Raw genomic sequence first — 20,164 nt, 5'->3', positions numbered from 1 at the left:
CACTTCAGTCGTGTCCTACTCTTTCTGACCCCATCCACTGTGGCCCCACCAGGCTCCTCTGTCCATGGGATTCTCCAGGCAAGAATACTGGAGTGGGTTGCCATTCCCTTCTCCAGGGGATCTTCCCAACCCAAGGATCAAATGTGTGTCTCCAGTGATTTCTGCATTGCAGGCTGTTTCTTTACCACTGAGACACTAGGGAAGCCCCTTAAGATCTATAGATATCCCTTTAACTGATGATATAATTTCTTTCTTTTTCTTGCACAGTTTTGCTAAGTAGTATTGTAGATTTCCTTCTATTATATCATTTACTTTCTCTTTCATTGACTTCGCAGTTCAGTTGCTCAGTCGTGTCTATTTGCGACCCCACGGACCCCAGCATACCAGGCCTCCCTGTCCATCACCAACTCCCGAAGCTTGCTCAAACTCATTCCCATTGAGTCGGTAATGCCATCCAACCATCTCATCCTCTGTTGTCTCCTTCTCCTCCTGCCCTCAAGTCTTTCCCAGCATCAGGGTCTTTTCAAATGAGTCAGCTCTTCGCATCAGGTGACCAAAGTATTGGAGTTTCAGCTTCAACATCAGTCCTTCCAATGAACACCCAGGACTGATTTCCTTTAAGATGGACTGGTTGGATCTCCCTGAAGTCCAAGGAACTCTCAAGAGTCTTCTCCAACACCACAGTTCAAAAGCATCAATTCTTTGGCCCTCAGCTTTCTTTATAGTCCAACTCTCACATCCATACATGACTACTGGAAAACCATAGCCTTGACTAGATGTACCTTTGTTGGCAAAGTAATGTCTGCTTTTTAATATGCTGTCTAGGTTGTTCAGCTTCTTCAGCGTTACTAGTAGGGGCATAGACTTGGATTAATGTGATACTGAATGGTTTGCCTTCGAAACGAACAGAGATCATTCTGTCATTTTGAGATTGCATCCAAGTACTGCATTTTGGACTCTTCTATTGACCATGATGGCTACTCCATTTCTTCTGAGGCATTCCTCCCTGCAGTAGTAGATATAATGGTCATCTGAGTTAAATTCACCCATTCCAGTCCATTTTAGCTCACTGATTCCTAGAATGTCGACATTCACTCTTGCCATCTTTTGTTTGACCACTTCCAATTTGCCTTGATTCATGGACCTGACATTCCAGGTTTCTATGCAATACTGCTCTTTACAGCATCAGACCTTGCTTCTATCATCAGTCACATCCACAACTGGGTACTGTTTTTGCTTTGGCTCCATCGCTTCATTCTTTCTGGAGTTATTTCTCCACTGATCTCCAGTAGGAAAAGGAGTACGTCAAGGCTGTATATTGTCACCTTGCTTATTTATCTTATATGCAGAGTACATCATGAGAAACGCTAGGCTGGAAGAAGCACAAGCTGGAATCAAGATTGCCGGTAGAAATATCAATAACCTCAGATATGCAGATGACACCACCCTTAGTGAATAGGAACTAAAAAGCCTCTTGATGAAAGTGCAAGGGGAGAGTGAAAAGTTGGCTTAAAGCTCAACATTCAGAAAACAAAGATCATGGCATCCGGTCCCATCACTTCATGGGAAATAGATGGGGAAACAGTGGAAACAGTGTCAGACTTAATTTTTGGGGGCTCCAAAATCACTGCAGATGGTGACTGCAGCCATGAAATTAAAAGACGCTTACTCCTTGGAAGAAAAGTTATGACCAACCTAGATAGCATAGTGAAAAGCAGAGACAGTACTTTGTCAACAAAGGTCCGTCTAGTCAAGGCTAGGGTTTTTTTTTTTTTTTTTAATGGATGTGAGAGTTGGACTGTGAAGAAAGCTGAGCGCCGAAGAACTGATGCTTTTGAACTGTGGTGTTGGAGAAGACTCTTGAGAGTCCCTTGGACTGCAAGGAGATCCAACCAGTCCATTCTGAAGGAGATCAACCCTGGGATTTCTTTGGAAGGAATGATGCTAAAGCTGAAACTCCAGTACTTTGGCCACCTCATGGGAAGAGTTGACTCACTGGAAAAGACTCTGATGCTGGGAAGGATTGGGGGCAGGAGGAGAAGGGGACAACAGAGGATGAGATGGCTGGATGGCATCACTGACTCGATGGACAGGAGTCTGAGTGAACTCTGGGAGTTGGTGATGGACAGGGAGGCCTGGCATGCTGCGATTCATGGTGTTGCAGAGTCGGACACGACTGAGCGACTGAACTGAACTAGGTTGTTCATAACTTTCCTTCCAAAGAACAAGTGTCTTTTCATTTCATGGCTACAGTCACCATCTGCAGTGATTTTGGCGCCCCCCAAAATAAAGTCAGCCACTGTTTCTACTGTTTCCCCTTCTATTTGCCATAAAGTGATGGGACCAGATGCCATGATCTTAGTTTTCTGAATGCTGAGCTTTAAGCCAACCTTTTCACTCTCCTCCTTCACTTATACTGACTTCTACTCTTATTATTTATCATCCCACTATTTCTTTAGGTTCAATTTGCTGTCATTTTCTAAACTTTTTGAAATGTAATTTTAGGGTACTGAATTTTCAAACTTTCTTCTTTACCAAAAAATGCATTTAAAACTAAAAATCCCCCCCTCTGCTTTAGTTATACCTCACAATTTTATATGCTTATTCACATTTATTTTAAAATATTTTCTAATTCCCAATATGGTTCCTTCTTTAACATGGAAAATAGGTTGCTTACTATCCAAAAACTGGCAGATTTTCTAGCTCTCTCTTATTTATTTCTAGTTTAATTCCACTGTGGTCAGAATATGCTCTGATTTCAATCTTTTGACTTTTTCTTTTTTAAAGACTTGCTTTGAGTCCCAGCAATTGATTGATTTACTATCCTTCTGCTCTGGAAAAAAAATATGAATTCTTCAGCTATTAAGTATTATAATGTATACATACATATATGTATAAACATATATATCTACATAAATTAGGTAAATTTTATTAATATCTGGTCAAATATATATCCTGAGTTTTTTGTCTATTTATATTACCCATTACTAAAAGTGGCACACAAAAATTCTCAACTATGATTATAAATTGTCTATTTCTTCTTCTAATCTGAATTTTTTTGCTTTATATATTTTGATTTTATCTTAAGTAAGAGCTTACAAATTTAGGACTGTTATACCTTCCTAACAAAAATCTATTCATCAATTATGAAGTATTCCCTTTACTTTTAGTAATACATTTTGACTTGAAGTTTACTATCTCTTAGGAATTTCTTCCATCTGATATAGAGTGTCTACAAAAACCTACCACAAATATCATACTTACTGGTAAAGTACTGAGTGAAAGAATGTCCCTTGTTGGCACTTCTATTCTAAATTGTACCAGAAGTCCTAACCAACACAAATGTTAGAAAGTAATATATAAAACCATCACTATTCACACATGACATACCGTATACATGGGCAATTCAAAAGAATTTCCAATTAAATTAATAAAATGCTAATTTAACCCCCAGATCACAGGAATCCTAGGTCAATACACTAAATCAACTCACATGTCTATGTGTATGAGAAACGACAAAAGCAACACAATTCAGAATAATATTTATAAAATATTTTTATAAATATTATTTATAATTTTTTACATAATTTACAAATTTTTACATAACAATATTTACATAATGTTCAGCCAGAACATTCTTCTGGTGACAGAAGTTAAGAACAGCAGTTAACTCTGAAGAGGCTACTGACTGAGAAAAGTACAAGAGATTCTTCGGGGATACTGGAAAAGTTACATATATTAACCTGGGCAGTTTATGTAGTGTGTGTGCCTGCGTGCTAAGTCACATCAGTCGTGTTTGACTCTTTGCGACCCCATGGACTGCAGCCCGCCAGGCCCCTCGTCCTTGGGGATTTTCCAGGCAAGAATACTGGAGTGGGTTGCCAGGCCTTCCTCCAGGAGATCTTCCCAACCCAGGGATTGAATCCACAACTCTTGGGTCTCCTGCACTGTAAGGCACTTTCTTTACCACTAGCACCACCTGGGAAGCCCCTTATGCAGTGTACATATATTATAAATTCATAGAGCTGTACAATAAGATATGCATACATTTATGTGAGTTAAGTTTTAATAAAATTCTTTCAAAGGAAAAAACTAATAATCTATCACTATCCTCCCAAACTGTCTGCAATAAAAGGCAGGCCCATTTTAAAGACAAAGCCACAGGTGGCTCAAAGCAAGCATGAATCCACTTGTGAAGGGCCACAAGCTCACAACTAGCAGACAGCAGAGACAGGGGCCCTGACTTCCAAGTCACGTTCTTTTCACTGCAACATGGTCAGCAACAATAGCAAAAAGGAAAAATTTCACTTTTTACTGGAAACCATAAGTTGGATAATATTATCCAAATTGATTCAATAAAGCCAAGGAAAACTTCCTCTGCATCGCTTTCCCCAAGAACATTTTATACAAACTGAAAAATTTGCACTTTATTTCCTTTCTTCTAATTTATGTTACTAACACACAAAAGATAGAAGTTATGATGAAAAAGCAGTTAAGTATGTAAAGTACAAAATGCAATTGGATGCTGAATAACAGAATTGACTATAATCATAAAGTTAAGTGAAAAGCAATCTCGATCATTAAGCACTATGGGTGTCACCAGACATAAGCAGGATACCAAGAATTTTTTTGGCAAACTAATGAATAGGTGCAACTAAAATAAAATTAAAGAGATTTTAAAGTGCAAACATAGTGAAGAAGATAATAACCGATTTACAAACTGTCTCAAATATGTTGACCTACAAGTTAAAGGGAAAATATCAATGAATTACAAGTGCGTGAAACAACAGATCTTTTACTTAACCTAATAAAAGACTTAAAGCAATAGAAGTTAGGCTCCAGAAGCAAATGATAAAAGCACAGAGTTTAAAGAAGGTAGAGTAGCCAACATAAGCCTTATACACTTTGAAGAGAAGGAACCTGATGCTCAGAAAATTAAAGATTGGTTAAAATCAGAGGGGCGGTAAAGCTAGTGAGGGACACAGTAAAGGTCAGAACCCAAGGCCACTGATAACACCACACGGGCCAAAACTTTTTACCAGCAGGAGAAAAAGTGGAATTTGATAGTTGTTCACTCACTATTATGGTATACTTATGTGTATGTACATATATAAAGAATTTATGTTCATGTGTATGTACATATATACATGTGTGTATATATAATGTGTATGTACATATATATGGAAGAGAAACTAGTCTGATATAAGATAAGAGGTATATATTATGAAGACACTGTTCTTTTTGCTCTCATTTTAAGTTCAAAATTTAAGCCCTCTTATATAGTTTAGACATGGAAAATAGTCATATTTTACATAATTGAATATTTAGAAGAACATGTCATGTACTAAAAATAAACAAATATATTGGTAACATTTTCACCAAATCCCCCCAAAAACTGGTTTCTGAAAACATTTCTCTCTGTTTTCCCAAGGAATACAGCAAACAGGGCTGCAACAGTATCTTCTATTCCACACACAGCTCTTCTTCGACATGACCTAACCACTCCCCTGTCAACAGAAAAAGTCTGATTTCCCTCCCCTTCAATCTGAACCAGCGTTATGAGAGGTCTGCATTCAATGGAATGAGGTAGGACTGCATGCGTCCCGAGCGTGTGTCTGAAAAGGCCAAGCCCCCTCCGCGTGGTTCTCTTGGAATGCTAGTTCTATGGGAAGCCAGCTGCCATAGAAGAAGTCCAACCACGCCGAGAGCACCATACCAGGGAGGCCACATGTGGGCACGCTGAAACCAATCCAGCTGTACAGCCCTCGGGCCACCTCCAGCAAGGTGCAAGTGAAGCCATCCTGAAGCCGCCACACAAAGCGGAGCACGCCTGAGTCACCCCAGTCAAGGCTATGAGCAGCAGAAGGATCTTGATCCCTGCTTAAATTATTCCTGACTCACAGAATACAAGAAATAACGACAAGATGGTGGCTGTTTTAAGCCTGTCAGTTTCAGGATAGTTTGTTACAATGCAATACTAGGAAAACATATCCATGAACACTTACACTTCAATGTATATATAACAAATCACTTCAATGTAAGTTGAAGTTATTATACTGGTTAACCTTTTCCTTAAAAGAAGAATCTCTCAGATATCTGACACAACAACTAAAATTACTGATAACTTATTTTCTACTCTCTCTGAAGCCTTAACCAAAACAGTTTATCTGGCAGAAGATACGTGGGCAGGGGAGGCAGGAGCAGTGTGACAGGAGCAGGCAGGCCGGTTCTAGAAGATATCAGGTCCAACATTCAAACCAGAAGACGTGATTCAATCACTTGACCGAGACAGAAAACAAAGGTAAGTATATGGATAATAAAACTAACTCTAGAAGCACACGTTTTCAAGACACTTTCAGGAATAAACCAAGCCTTTCTTATTCAGGCAAGCAAAGACTTTTCTCCCTACAAGGACAGGTGATCCTTCTCTTCTTCTGACATCAGTCGATGCACCTTTAAGGTCACTGTTTTAAACTTTGATTATTAAAGCAATTTAAAAACAAAATGCACTTGTTAAATGTCTTGACAACAGTACACGACTGCATAGTCTCTACGTCACCACTGTTTTAGATCATTTGTGCTTTGGGGAATTCTGCAACATCTGGCAGGGGACTGACAGCTTTCGGTGTATACAAACTTACAGCCTGAACATAAAGAAACCTGGAGGAATAAAACACCTTGAAAGATGTGAAGTTACATCAACAGGTGACAGAGACTGTGCTTCCTCACATGCTCATCCAGCTTTGCCCAGGAAAAAGATAATGGCAGGCAAACTTTAATACTTCCACAAAAAAACACCAGGACATTCTATAAACAGATGTTCTGCCAAAGAGTAAAATGCTTCTATGTTCACCCTGTTGTTATGCCTACATCTTCAAACCAACAGCCTAAATGGACTCAAAGTCAGGATAATTCGGTTCAGGAATTTCTTCATTCTGAAGAGCTCTATTTGGCAGAAGGCCATGAAACAAACTGTAAGCATGTTTAAACACTTTAATAAAATAAAAACAGATGATCCTAGTTCACCATGCTTCACAGTATTTTTTGGTATTTATGTAGTATCATTTGGTGAAGGAGGTATTAAATCAAAATTTAGTAGATTTAGATTCATCACTGGCTAACGTAATGACTTTCATCAACTCAATATTTGTACACTGGCATCATTTCTAAACTGCCTGTCAAGTTTATCTTGCTTTAGAGCACAGTGATGGTTGGCACCCACTTTGCCAAGTGATTTTCATCATAATTTCCCAAATGGCAGCTGTTGGAGAGAGAATGATTACAGGCAGTATATAAACAAGACTGGTTTAAACACTGGGAAAAGGGAAGAATACTACAAAAAAAAATTAAATCTTTACGTTTTAACCTATTTTTATAATATACAGAGCAGCACAAAAAAAGGCAAAAATCTGCAGGTAATACTTAGGGAGACCATTTAGTCCAACCACCTCATTTTACAGTTGATAGACAGAACCATATCCCAGAGGGTTAAGTCATTTGGTCAATGTCAGAAAAGTGGCAAGAGGCAAAAATGGGATAAGAACCCAATTTACTATTTCCCAGTCCTCCTCTCCTTCTAACACCACAATATAGCCTCCTCACTGTGAAACAACTTTCACAAGTGTTTCTGAGGAAAGTCAATTAAAATGTTGAGTGTTTTGAAAGCAATAATTAATATCTACGTTTTCTAAATTCATCAAGGTGAACTTTTGTGAGGAATCTCCATTAGCATCTAGAAATGCCTATTATACCTGGTGGCAACAGATGACAGATATCTTTTGATAATAAAGAGGAATGCAGAATGGAAACCATTAAATGAACCCACATTTCTGCACTGCATACATCCTGCAATCACAATGAACTAAAGACCCTCCAGTGGTATTGAAGGATATAAAGCAATCTTTGGGAAATGGACAAGCAGCATGCCTTCCTTCTAATGCGTAAGTGAGGCTTCTCGTTTCTTCACAGTTCTTGATTCTTTTCCATTTCCCATCTGTGATTACAAGGCCACCCTCATTTTGGAAAGCAATGTGTACAGGCTGGGACTTCTACTTTAGTAGGGCTTAAGTTTTAACAGAAAAGGAAGTTGTAAACAAAGGTAGTGTTAGGGTTTTATGTTGTTCCCTTACCACTGTCTTCCCGTGCATGCATGCTAAGTCACTTCAGTCATGTCCGACTCTCTGTGACCCCATGGACTGTAGCCCAGCAGGCTCTTCTGTCCATGGAATTCTCCAGGCAAGAGTACTGGAGTGGGTAGCTATTTCCTTCTCCAGGGGATCTTCCCAACTCAGGGGTCAAATCCAGGTCTCCTGCACTGCAGGCAAATTCTTTTTGAGAATCAGAGCCACCACAGAAGCCCACTTTGGGAAAGAATCAATTTAAATATACTTTAAAAATAAATATATAATGAATGAGTGAGTGAAAGTCACTCAGTCCCGTCCAACTCTTTGTGACCCCAGGGACTACACAGTCCATGGAGTTCTCTAGGCCAGAATACTAGAGTGGGTAGCCTTTCCGTTCTCCAGCGGATCTTCCAGATCCAGGAATTGAACCAGGGCCTCCTGCCTTGTAGGCGGATTCTTGACCAACTGAGCTATCAGGAAAGCCCATATTTAATTTTAATAGTTTACTATTAAGACAGAAAATGTGTACTTAAATATATTGAATAATAAATTAGTAATCTCTCTTCTGACTCAGCACACATCACCGTGACCAGGGGTTGACTCCGAACAAGGAGAAAAAGAATTTCAAATCCCAACTCTCCCTGGTACCAAAAAACAACAAAATCAAAACATTTTAAAAAGCAGACTAACAAGTAAAATACACCTCGATGCAAATGATAAAATATATGTAAGAGATATAGTACAGGGTCCAGTTTACACGAAGAAAGGTCTAATGACTGTTTGCTCTCTCAGTTTAATGCTACTTTAAGTGTACCATCACATTGCTATGTAAACATTCTTTCCCACCTTTCTCCATTCCCAAAACTATTCCACAGCACCCTTTTAAAAATTGGTAGTGATTGTTTGTAAAAGCAACAGAGTACATAGTCTTGGCCTTGTAGCTAGATTCTGAATATCATGCTCCCTTCTCTAAAATCCTTTTTACTCCTAAAAGGCACATAGTTTCAAGCACATCCACCTCACTGAGTGCTGCCTCTATTGATTTAACTTCCTTACTAAACTCACACCACATATGCAGGTAGAGAACAGTGGTCAAATATTTCTAGGGATCCTCAACGTGAGAATCATCTTATACCCACAAAGAAGTCAGTTCAACAGTTTAAACCCCTCAAGACAAAGTACATATTGAAATTTTACAAAAAGTAATGAGAATAATTTATGCTATTTTTGGTAAAAAAGAAATAATAACCTAATCATCCTAAAAAGAGCTACAAAGAAGATAGTCTTTCAAATTCAGAAGTAATTCTTTTAAACCAATCAATGCTATAAGATGAATAAACATGAGAAAAAGCTATTCTTACTACCTAAATAAGTCTATTCGTGTTTTATTAGAGTTCTTACCTATGGTAGTTCTTAAAATAATTGACACTTTGTTTTCTAATAGATTCTTGCAAAACTTCAGACTTGCTACCACAAAATTCTTCTCCAACTTGCATCAACCTAGGTGGACAGAAAGATTTATAACAGTTTCAGCAACATTTTTATTATAGGGAAATAAAAGAAATCCAGGTCATCTTCATTCAAAGATAACAAATCATAAAGATTTGGATGCTTGAAGAAATTCTAAAGATTACAAATTTATTACAGTTTACAAACATCCAAAGGGCAGAAATATTTAAACACATGCACACATAAGCCAGCAGAAATTAGACTGTGAATGCTCAATTATCTTCACTTCCATGAGTTATAGCCTGTAACTCACTGATTCAAGATTTCATTAATTATCATGGTTCAATGAAACAAGATAAAGAATAAGACAAGATCTCAAATACTACCTGCTGATTATATCCAAAACAAAGATGAAATCATCATATTTGAATATAGACAAATCAGTTCCGAGCAAGTAGGTTTTAACTTTTAGCTGAACATCCTACAAAACAAAACAAAAAATGTTTCAAGTAAATCCAAAATATAGAAAGTAAGTTCTCAGAACCATGTTTTTTTATAGCTACACATTAAAATGAGACAGGAATAGATTAACTTGATAAAAAAAAAAAAATCTATTTAGGCCAATACCCAACAAGGGGTGATATCAGAAACAGTTCCATAATCAGATATAAAAATAGTATAGGCCACAGTCATCACATACACATGCAAGATAAGAATTATATTCTTATACTAGATACATAGGTAAAAATCACCAGTATTTGTGTGTATCTAGTATAATCACCTTATACTGTATGCAATAATCACTTAAATTTGCATGTAGATTTAAGTAATCACCTTAAATCTGTATGCAGGTCAAGAAGCAACAGTTAGAACTGGACATGGAACAACAGACTGGTTCCAAATCAGGAAAGGAATACGTCAAGGCTGTATATTGTCACCCTGTTTATTTAACTTATATGCAGAGTACATCGTGTGAAATGCCAGGCTAGATGAAGCTGGAATCGAGATTGCTGGGAGAAATATCAATAACATCAGATTTGCAGATGATACCACCCTTATGGCAGAAAGCAAAGAACTAAGAGCCTCTTGATGAAAGAGCAGAGTGAAAAAGTGGGCTTAGAACTCAACATTCAGAAAACTAAGATCATGGCATGTGGTCCCATCACTTCATGGCAAATAGATGGGGAAGCAATGGAAACAGTGATAGACTTTATTTTTGGGGCTCCAAAATCCCTGCAGATGGTGACTGCGGCCATGAAATTAAAAGACGCTTGCTCCTTGGAAGAAAAGCTATGACTAACCTAGACAGCGTATTAAAAAGCAGATATGACATAAATCACAGCAGGATCCTCTATGATCCACCTCCCAGAATATGGGAAATAAAGGCAAAAATAAACAAATGGGATCTAATTAAAATGAAAAGCTTCTGCACAACAAAGGAAAATATAAGCAAGGTGAAAAGACAGCCTTCTGAATGGGAGAAAATAATAGCAAATGAAGCAACTGACAAACAACTAATCTCAAAAATATACAAGCAACTTATGCAGCTCAATTCCAGAAAATAAACGACCCAATCAAAAAATGGGCCAAAGAACTAAATAGACATTTCTCCAAAGAAGACATACAGATGGCTAACAAACACATGAAAAGATGCTCAACATCACTCATTATTAGAGAAATGCAAATCCAAACCACAATGAGGTACTGCTTCACACCAGTCAGAATGGCTGCGATCCAAAAATCTGCAAGCAATAAATGCTGGAGAGGGTGTGGAGAAAAGGGAACCCTCCTACACTGTTGGTGGGAATGCAAACTAGTACAGCCACTATGGAAAACAGTGTGGAGATTCCTTAAAAAATTGCAAATAGAACTGCCTTATGACCCAGCAATCCCACTTCTGAGCATACACACCGAGGAAACCAGAATTGAAAGAGACACATGTACCCCAATGTTCATCGCAGCACTGTTTATAATAGCCAGGACATGGAAACAACCTAGATGTCCATCAGCAGATGAATGGATAAGAAAGCTGTGGTACACATACACAATGGAGTATTACTCAGCCATTAAAAAGAATACATTTGAATCAGTTCTGATGAGATGGATGAAACTGGAGCCGATTATACAGAGTAAAGTAAGCCAGAAAGAAGAACACCAATACAGTATACTAACACATATATATGGAATTTAGAAAGATGGCAATGATGACCCTGCATGCAAGACAGCAAAAAAGACACAGATGTGTATAGCGGACTTTTGGACTCTGAGGGAGAGGGAGAGGGAGAGGGAGAGGGTGGGATTACTGAAACATGTATACTATCATGTAAGAATCAAATCGCCAGTCTATGTCCGATGCAGGATACAGCATGCTTGGGGCAGGTGCACGGGGATGACCCAGAGAGATGTTATGGGGAGGGAGGTGGGAGGGGGGTTCATGTTTGGGAACGCATGTACACCTGTGGTGGATTCATGTCAATGTATGGCAAAATCAATACAGTATTGTAAAGTAAAATAAAGTAAAAATAAAAATTAAAAAATAAAAAATAAAAAGCAGAGACATTACTTTGCCAACAAAGGTACATCTAGTCAAGGCTATGGTTTTTCCAATAGTCATGTATCGATGTGAGAGTTGGACTATAAAGAAAGCTGAGGGCCAAAGAATTGATGATTTTGAACTGTGGTGTTGGAGAAGACTCTTGAGAGTCCCTTGGACTGCAAGGAGATCCAACCAGTCCACCCTAAAGGAGATCAGTCCTGGGTGTTCATTGGAAGGACTGATGTTGAAGCTGAAACTCCAACACTTGGGCCACCTGATGAGAAGAGCTGATTCTGAAAAGACTCTGATGCTAGGAAAGACTGAAGGCAGGAGAAGGAGACATCAGAGGATGAGATGGTTGGATGACATCACCGACACAATGGACGTGAGTTTGAGTAAGCTCCAGGAGTTGGTGATGGACAGGGAAGCCTGGAGTGCTACAGTCCATGGGATAGCAAAGAGTTGGACACAACTGAGCAACTGAACTGAACTAGGTGTACAGGTAAAAATCACCAATCACTACTTGGTAGGCTAGAAACCCCAAAATAATTGATTCAAAAATAATCAGAATAAGATAATTATGTGAAGTCTTTATGTACAATATATAAAAATTAATATTTCCATGTATACCTGTTGTGGCACCTGAAAATGGAGAGATTTCATTCAAAACAAATTATTAAAAATACAGTACACTTAGGAATAACTTTAATAATGGCTATCAGATCTATAAGAAAGAACTATTAATAGCAACTCTAAGGGGATACAAAAGAATGTCCATAAATTGAGAGTTAAGGGACTGAATAGGTGATGAAATGTTATAAATATGTCCATTTTTCCAAGTTAATGTAGAGATACAGTGAGATTCTAACCAAAATCTCATACACAAAAAAATTTTCTTCTGAACAATTATTCTAATATTCACCAGAAATAAGAAACAGACAATAACCTCTTAAAAAAATAGTGCTTTGAAAAGAGGGAGTAAAAGTTATGAGTGATGTTAGAGGGCTTGTACCACCTACATTAAGATATTAAAAACTATCTAAAAAATGCTAGCAATATACAGAAAAATCAATGGAATAGGAAAAATAAAACAGTGCTAATATACATGTAAGAGCTTAATAAACAGCAAATAAAAACTACTGTTTTCTGAGTATTTACTTTTCTCCAGCATTATACTCAGAACTTAACATATTATCTTTAATTCTAAAACAGGGTTGTTAAGCAAGCCTTCGTTATCCCCCCAGGCAAAGAGAAATTGAAAGAGGTCAAAGCGAAAGTCGCTCAGTTCAGTTCAGTCACTCAGTCGTGTCCAACTCTTTGCGACCCCATGAACCAGGCCTCCCTGTCCATCACCAACTCCCGGAGTCCACCCAAACCCATGTCCATCGAGTTGGTGATGCCATCCAACCATCTCATCCTCTGTTGCCCCCTTCTCCTCCTGCCTTCAGTCTTTCCCAGCATCAGGGTCTTTTCAAACGAGTCAGCTCTTCGCATCAGGTGGCCCAAGTATTGGAGTTTCAGCTTCAACATCAGTCCTTCCAATGAACACCCAGGTCTGATCTCCTTTAGGATGGACTGGTTGGATCTCCTTGCAGTCCAAGGGACTCTTGAGTCTTCTCCAACACCACACATCTCAGTCATGTCCAACTCTTTGTAACCCCATGGACCATACAGTCCATGGAATTCTCCAGACCAGAATACTGGAGTGGGTATCCTTTCCCTTCTCCAGGAAATCTTCCCAATCCAGGGACAGAATCCAGGTCTCCCTCATTGTAGGGGGGATTCTTTGAAAGAGGTCAGCTAATTGCCTAGATCCACATGCCAGTGAAAGAGAAAGCAAAGATTTAACCCAGGTCTATCTGCCTTCAGAGTCTCCTGTTTTCACTGACTCTTGCTTCAAGGAGGTATCCCCAAAAAAGAGGGAAGAACAAAGATTATCCAAGAAGTAGAGAAGGAAAACCTAAATAAATTGGTGGGGTGAGGGGGAAGTTGTGTGTAGGAGAAGACATCCTCTCTTTACATCACGTATCAAAAGAAATATAAAACAGATTAAGTAAATGTTTTTGTAGGTTTTCAAAAGATTAAAAATTCAATAAAAAAGCAAAAATATTTTCTAACTACCTATTAAGTTTTCTAAGCAGTAGTCCAGGTATTAGGGATATAACAATTAATTCAAACTTTTGATAAGTATTTATAATTACCAAATGAATACTGACCTGAGCTTTACATAAGAAAGCATACTTTAATAAATGCAACATGTCATAAAGGACAAACGTCAACAGTTTGACCTCATAAAAAACCATCTGCACATCAAAAATGTAAATTAAAATACACAAATGATATACAAAGGATTATCCTTTATCAGATAAATATTTTAAAACCTATGAGCAATAATACACAAATAACTAATAGGTTTCTAAGTGTTCAAGTTCTCAAATAATTAAAGAAGTATAAAGTAAAACACTAATGAAAATAGAAACATCGTATTCAATTGCTCTATTATAAGATAAAGCCACTCTTGGAAAAAAATTGTTTTCTACATTAATAGGAGACAAAATGAAAACATGATACAAAAACATTTAAAATAAGGGAACTTTCAAGTATTTATTAAGAAAATATGGACAAAATAAATACAGTAATGGTAATAATAGAGCAAACTAGAATTCACTGCAAAATGCCTAAGAGGAAAAGAGCTATTTCTTTAAAATTAATGAAGAGAATTATGTACAAAGAAGGTAAGTGGTTATTAGCATTGCAGCATCAATCAACATAGTATCCAAATATAAAAAGCAAAAGCTGCTAGAAATAAAAGAAAAACCTGACAAAATTACAATCATGTCAGAAGATTAAAACTGCTCCCCCAGAGCAGCACAGACCAAGAAAACCAAAACCAAATAAGGATATAGATAAGAAACATATATAATTAGCTGCTTTAATACACACACAAAACCTAACTGTCAACACAAGGAAGAAATACATGGTTATTTTTCAAATGTCCCGGGAAGAATTTAAAAGTAGGAAGTATATTAGACTGTAAAGATAATTTCCAATTCACAAAAAGTAGAAATATGCCAACTCTAATTTCCTATAGTTAAAGAAATCAATAAGCATTTTAAAACTGCCATTTCTCACGTAGTTAAAGACTAAAAAGAAAATTCTGGAAGACCAAGAATTTCATATGGTTAAATATGTAACCTCCATGAGGTCAAGGACCATGCTTACAATTACCATGTTTGTAAACCCACAAACAGTGTGATACACATATTATGATTGATACAACCTTTTTCCCCGAAAGGTTCAGAGTCAAAATGCAGGGAAAATTTGCCGTAAAATTCTAAAAACTTTTCACATCAAAAATCAAGGTGATTATGATTCTGAATCTAGTTTTATGTCAGAAATGCTAACTATCTTATGATTCTCAGTCATCACTTATCATTATCTCCACAATAAACTTACGACAAATGTCTGTAAATTGTCACATGCTCATTTCTGCTCTGAAATGTAGCACTTCAGGTATCAGAAATATATTATAGCATGTACAGCATATATTATAGATAACCCCCAGTGGGGTCAAGGGCAGCATCCCAAAATAAAACACATGGATATCCCTGTAACACATGCATGTTCACTTTAATGGGAAAAATAAATACTATAAAAAGCCAAATGATAACAGTGGTCAGGTTATGCTATCAAATGAATTCAATTCCTGTCAGGTTTTGTCTCCTAGATGTGTTATCAAAAAATATTTATTTTTCAGAGCTTTTGCCTTTTTCAATTGCATCAAGCTTTGTAATTTCAATTTAACAAACACTAATGAGTGAAGAGGAACTAAAAAGCCTCTCGATGAAAGTGAAAGAGGAGAGTGAAAAAGCTGGCCTAAAGCTCAACATTCAGAAAACGAAGATCATGGCATCTGGTCCCACCACTTCATGAGAAATAGATGGGGAAACAGTGGAAACAGTGTCAGACTTTATTTTGGGGGGCTCCAAAATCACTGCAGATGGTGACTGCAGCCATGAAATGAAAAGACGCTTACTCCTTGGAAGAAAAGTTATAACCAACCTAGATAGCATATTCAAAAGCAGAGACATTACTTTGCCGACTAAGGTCCGTCTAGTCAAGGCTACGGTTTTTCCAGTGGTCATGTATGGATGTGAGAGTTGGACTGTGAAGAAGGCTGAGCGCCAAACAATTGATGCTTTTGAACTGTGGTGTTGGAGAAGACTCTTGAGAGTCCCTTGGACTGCAAGGAGATCCAACCAGTCCATTCTGAAGGAGATCAGCCCTGGGATTTCTTTGGAAGGAATGATGCTAAAGCTGAAACTCCAGTACTTTGGCCACCTCATGCGAAGAATCGACTCATTGGAAAAGACTCTGATGCTGGGAGGGATTGGGGGCAGGAGGAGAAGGGGATGACCGAGGATGAGATGGCTGGAAGGCATCACGGACTCAATGGATGTGAGTCTGAGTGAACTCCAGGAGTTGGTGATGGACAGGGAGGCCTGGCGTGCTGTGATTCATGGGGTCGCAAAGAGTCAGACACGACTGAGCGACTGAACTGAACTGAATGAGTTCCTAACATACACAAAGTCCTGTGTAGAACTGGTTGAGAACTGGGATTGGAGGGGCAAAAAGGACTTGGAGTGGTAGAGATGAAGATATTCTAAAATCTGAAATCTACAATTATCTATATTCAAAAGCATGATGACTTTCATTAAATTGGCCAAATGTTTAAATGAGAATAGCTTCACTAAATCTTACATTTAACAGACACTCCTATAGCAGGAATGACATCAGGTTGCCAGACTGAACAGTAACTAGCTATATAAAATACCAGGTCAGTATTTCAAAGTATGCTGAATTACCAAAAATTTTATCGTAGATTCTGCAATTTTAGCAAAGTATAATTAATAAGAGTCTATTAGAAGACCTAAGCAGAAACAATTCATATATGACCCTAGATATAAAATTTTCCTTTCTGTATATAATATTCAGAAAAAAAAGTCAGCCTAAACCTGTAATAAGTGGAAAGTTAAAAATTAACTTAATATGGTCATAACAGAGATTATAAAAGATGAAGCTCTTTCAACTATTACACATTTAAATTTAAAGTATAAGTTCAAATAGCATATCCAATAGCAAGTAATAAAAAGTTAGAAGAACACTAAATTATAACTGCTAAGTGATTCTTAAGGAAATGTATGTTTGCAGGATATATTTAGCTAGACAATTTTTTTCAAAAAAAATCCTGTAAAAGATTTTCAAACTAAATATCACCTTCATTAGAAAAATGAGAAATACATTTTAAAAGAACATAGCATAATCAAAGTTTCTATATTCTTCTAAATTTTGAGGACGTCCAAAAGGAACAAAAGAGTTATCAAAGAAATTACATTTTATCTAGGAAATGAAAAATTTTAATAAATTAAATTATCTGATAACAACCACTGAGCTACTAAAATGCAAAAGAAAAGCCTAGGAATACACATTTAGTCAATAAACACATTCGGTTCACTGAAGGCACAAAAATCATTGACTTGGAAAAAAATTCTTCACTCTATTCTAGACTCCAACCCAAGTATGTCATCTATCACATAGTTATCCTTTTCCTAAAATTAACAGAAAAGGAAAACATACACACACATAAAATAAACAGTATCTCAATAAGAAAACAACTCCTTTAGAAAAGCACAGATCTGCTACAATACTAAAAGCAAAATGTAATCAAGGAATATCTTCAATGGCGAATTTCCAATTAAAACACCTTTTCTACTGCCAGTTACAGTCAAATATAATTCACAACTATTAACAAATTATAAAACTCAATAGACTTATTCCAAAGAAAATAACATATGACTAGATCTGCAAGGAAAAACAAATACAGAAAGCCTAAACACTGAATCTGTAAAACAATTTTAACATGAAGGTTTCTACTGTTTTCACAGAAAAAAAAATAGTTTAAAAAAACCAAACCTGCCATATTCGTGTAAGTCCATGTTCTAATTTCTTTTTTATGTAGCCACGATCAAAATTTGTCTCTTCGGCACCCATCATATTGCTCCCTTCTGAAAATAAAAGATGGTATACATTTTTAACCTTGCTTCACATTTTGTTCTCCAAAAAAATAAAAAGTGAACGCTAATATACTGTAAGCATATGTAAAACACAGAGAATATTCTCAATATTTACATAATCAAAACAATGTCAAAAATAAGAACTGGGATTAAATGCATTTGATAAGACAACCTCAAGACTCTGAAATGTTAAGTATAATACTTTACACCTAAGACTACTCAGATCATGTGTGATTGGAGCTGGGATCCCAGTCACACATTGGGCAGTGTAATCCCAGAACCCAGGTTCTTAATGACCCATATACTGCCTGCTGCCAGTGCACCACAGGACTGATTAACCGAATTATCAATTAATACACAGGTTAACAAGAGTATGGAGTGCAAAACTGCTCAGTGAGGCAATGATGCATACAATTTGTATTTTTCATGATCCAGAATACTTTTATCCGTTCCAGGTAAGTAATCTAACAATGTCCACTTCAAGAGGTTAAGATCAACGACTGGCCTCAAAAATAATTCTCTCCCTAAAAGCAACTGAAAAATATATAAACACATTATATTTAAAAAATTATGCCTCTGTGCAAATAAACTGTGCAGAGCAACTGAGAATATCAGTTGTTCTCATCTCAGGCTAGCAGGGTGTCTGTCCACTGGTAATCAGCAAAAGCCCTTTCATATCCAGGCCCTGGATACACGCCTTTGTTGTTGTTTAGTTGCTCAGTCATGTCCGACTCTTTGTAACCCCCTGGACTGAAGACAGCCAGGCTCCTCTGTCCATGGAATTCTTCAGGCAAGAATACTGAAGTGGGTTGCCATTTCCTTCTCCAGAGGATCTTCCTGACCCAGGGATCGAACCCACATCTCCTTCGTTGGCAGAGGGTTCTTTATCACTGAGCCGCCTGGGAAACCCAGATACATGCCTAGTGTGCTGGTAACTACTCCTACAGTTTAAGCCATATCTGCGGTGGTGATTCAGTGGTTTAGTTGCTAAGTTGTGTCCAACTCTTGCGACCCTATGGACTGTCACCTGCCAGCCTCCTCTGTTCGTGGAGTTTCCCAGGCAAGAACACTAGAGTGGGTTGCCATTTCCTTCTCCAGGGGATCTTCCTGACTCAGGAATTGAACCCTGGTCTCCTGCATTGCAGGCAGATTCTTTAACGACTGAGCTACAAAGGAATCCTCGTACCATCTGTATGGTCTGGCTATTATGAACCCAGCAGCTCAGAGCAATGCGCCTACACTATAGCTTTAGAGTTTTATTTAAAATGGTAAAGTGTTAAGATACCAGTAGTATTACTGGAGGGCTTCCCCATGGCTCAGCAGTAAAGAATCTGCCTGCAATGAAGGAGAGAACGACAAGTGAACTCTAGAGGCCCTTTCAGGCTTATCAAGTTTACGAAGAATAATTTTTAGGATCCTGGACTGATTCCTACAATTTAAACCTTAATGTGAATACAAAAGGAAGACTCTCAATCCTCGATATTGTCAACTGATGATCAGATTAACCAGGGTCTACAACATTCTTAAATTATGCAGATTAGAGTGAAAGAATTTTAGCAAAGAGGACTAAATATAGAAGGATCAAAGAGAGTTTTAAATCTATAGAGTTTGAATCTATTTGTTGTTGTTGAGTCGCTCAATTGTGTCTGACTCTGAGATCTCATGGACTGTAGCATGACAGGCTTTTCTGTCCTCTACTATCTCCTGGAGTTTGCTCAAATTCATGTCTCTAGAGTGGGTGACACTCCAAACCACCTCATCCTCTGCCACCCCTTTCTCCTTTTGCCTTCAGTTTTTCCCATCATCAGGGTCTTTTCCAATGAGTTAGCTCTTTGCATCAGGGGCCAAAATATTGGAGCTTGAACAACAGCCCTTCCGGTGAAAATTCAGGGTTGATTTCTTTTAGGATTGACTGGTTTGATCTTGAAGTCCAAGGGATTCTCAGGAGTCTTCTCCATCACCACAATTTGAAAGCATCATGA

At 37.7% G+C, this 20,164-nt stretch overlaps 1 protein-coding gene across 1 annotated transcript in view; it reads right to left on the bottom strand.

Moving 5' to 3' along the window:
- VPS50 (VPS50 subunit of EARP/GARPII complex) overlaps positions 1 to 20,164 on the bottom strand; it is a 137,748-nt gene that overhangs the window by 53,710 nt on the left and 63,874 nt on the right. The window contains exons 14-16 of the mRNA XM_004007717.4: positions 18,082 to 18,173; positions 9,959 to 10,053; positions 9,525 to 9,623 (exon numbers count right to left, since the gene is read on the bottom strand). Of these exons, the coding sequence (XP_004007766.1) occupies positions 9,525 to 9,623; positions 9,959 to 10,053; positions 18,082 to 18,173 (286 nt within the window). The remainder of the gene's footprint in view (positions 1 to 9,524; positions 9,624 to 9,958; positions 10,054 to 18,081; positions 18,174 to 20,164) is intronic.

Source organism: Ovis aries, chromosome 4, assembly GCF_016772045.2.
Source record: "Ovis aries strain OAR_USU_Benz2616 breed Rambouillet chromosome 4, ARS-UI_Ramb_v3.0, whole genome shotgun sequence".
NCBI classification, from domain to species: Eukaryota; Metazoa; Chordata; class Mammalia; order Artiodactyla; family Bovidae; genus Ovis; species Ovis aries.
Note: the sequence above shows the minus strand (reverse complement) of the source record. Positions and strands in the feature narration are given on the sequence as shown.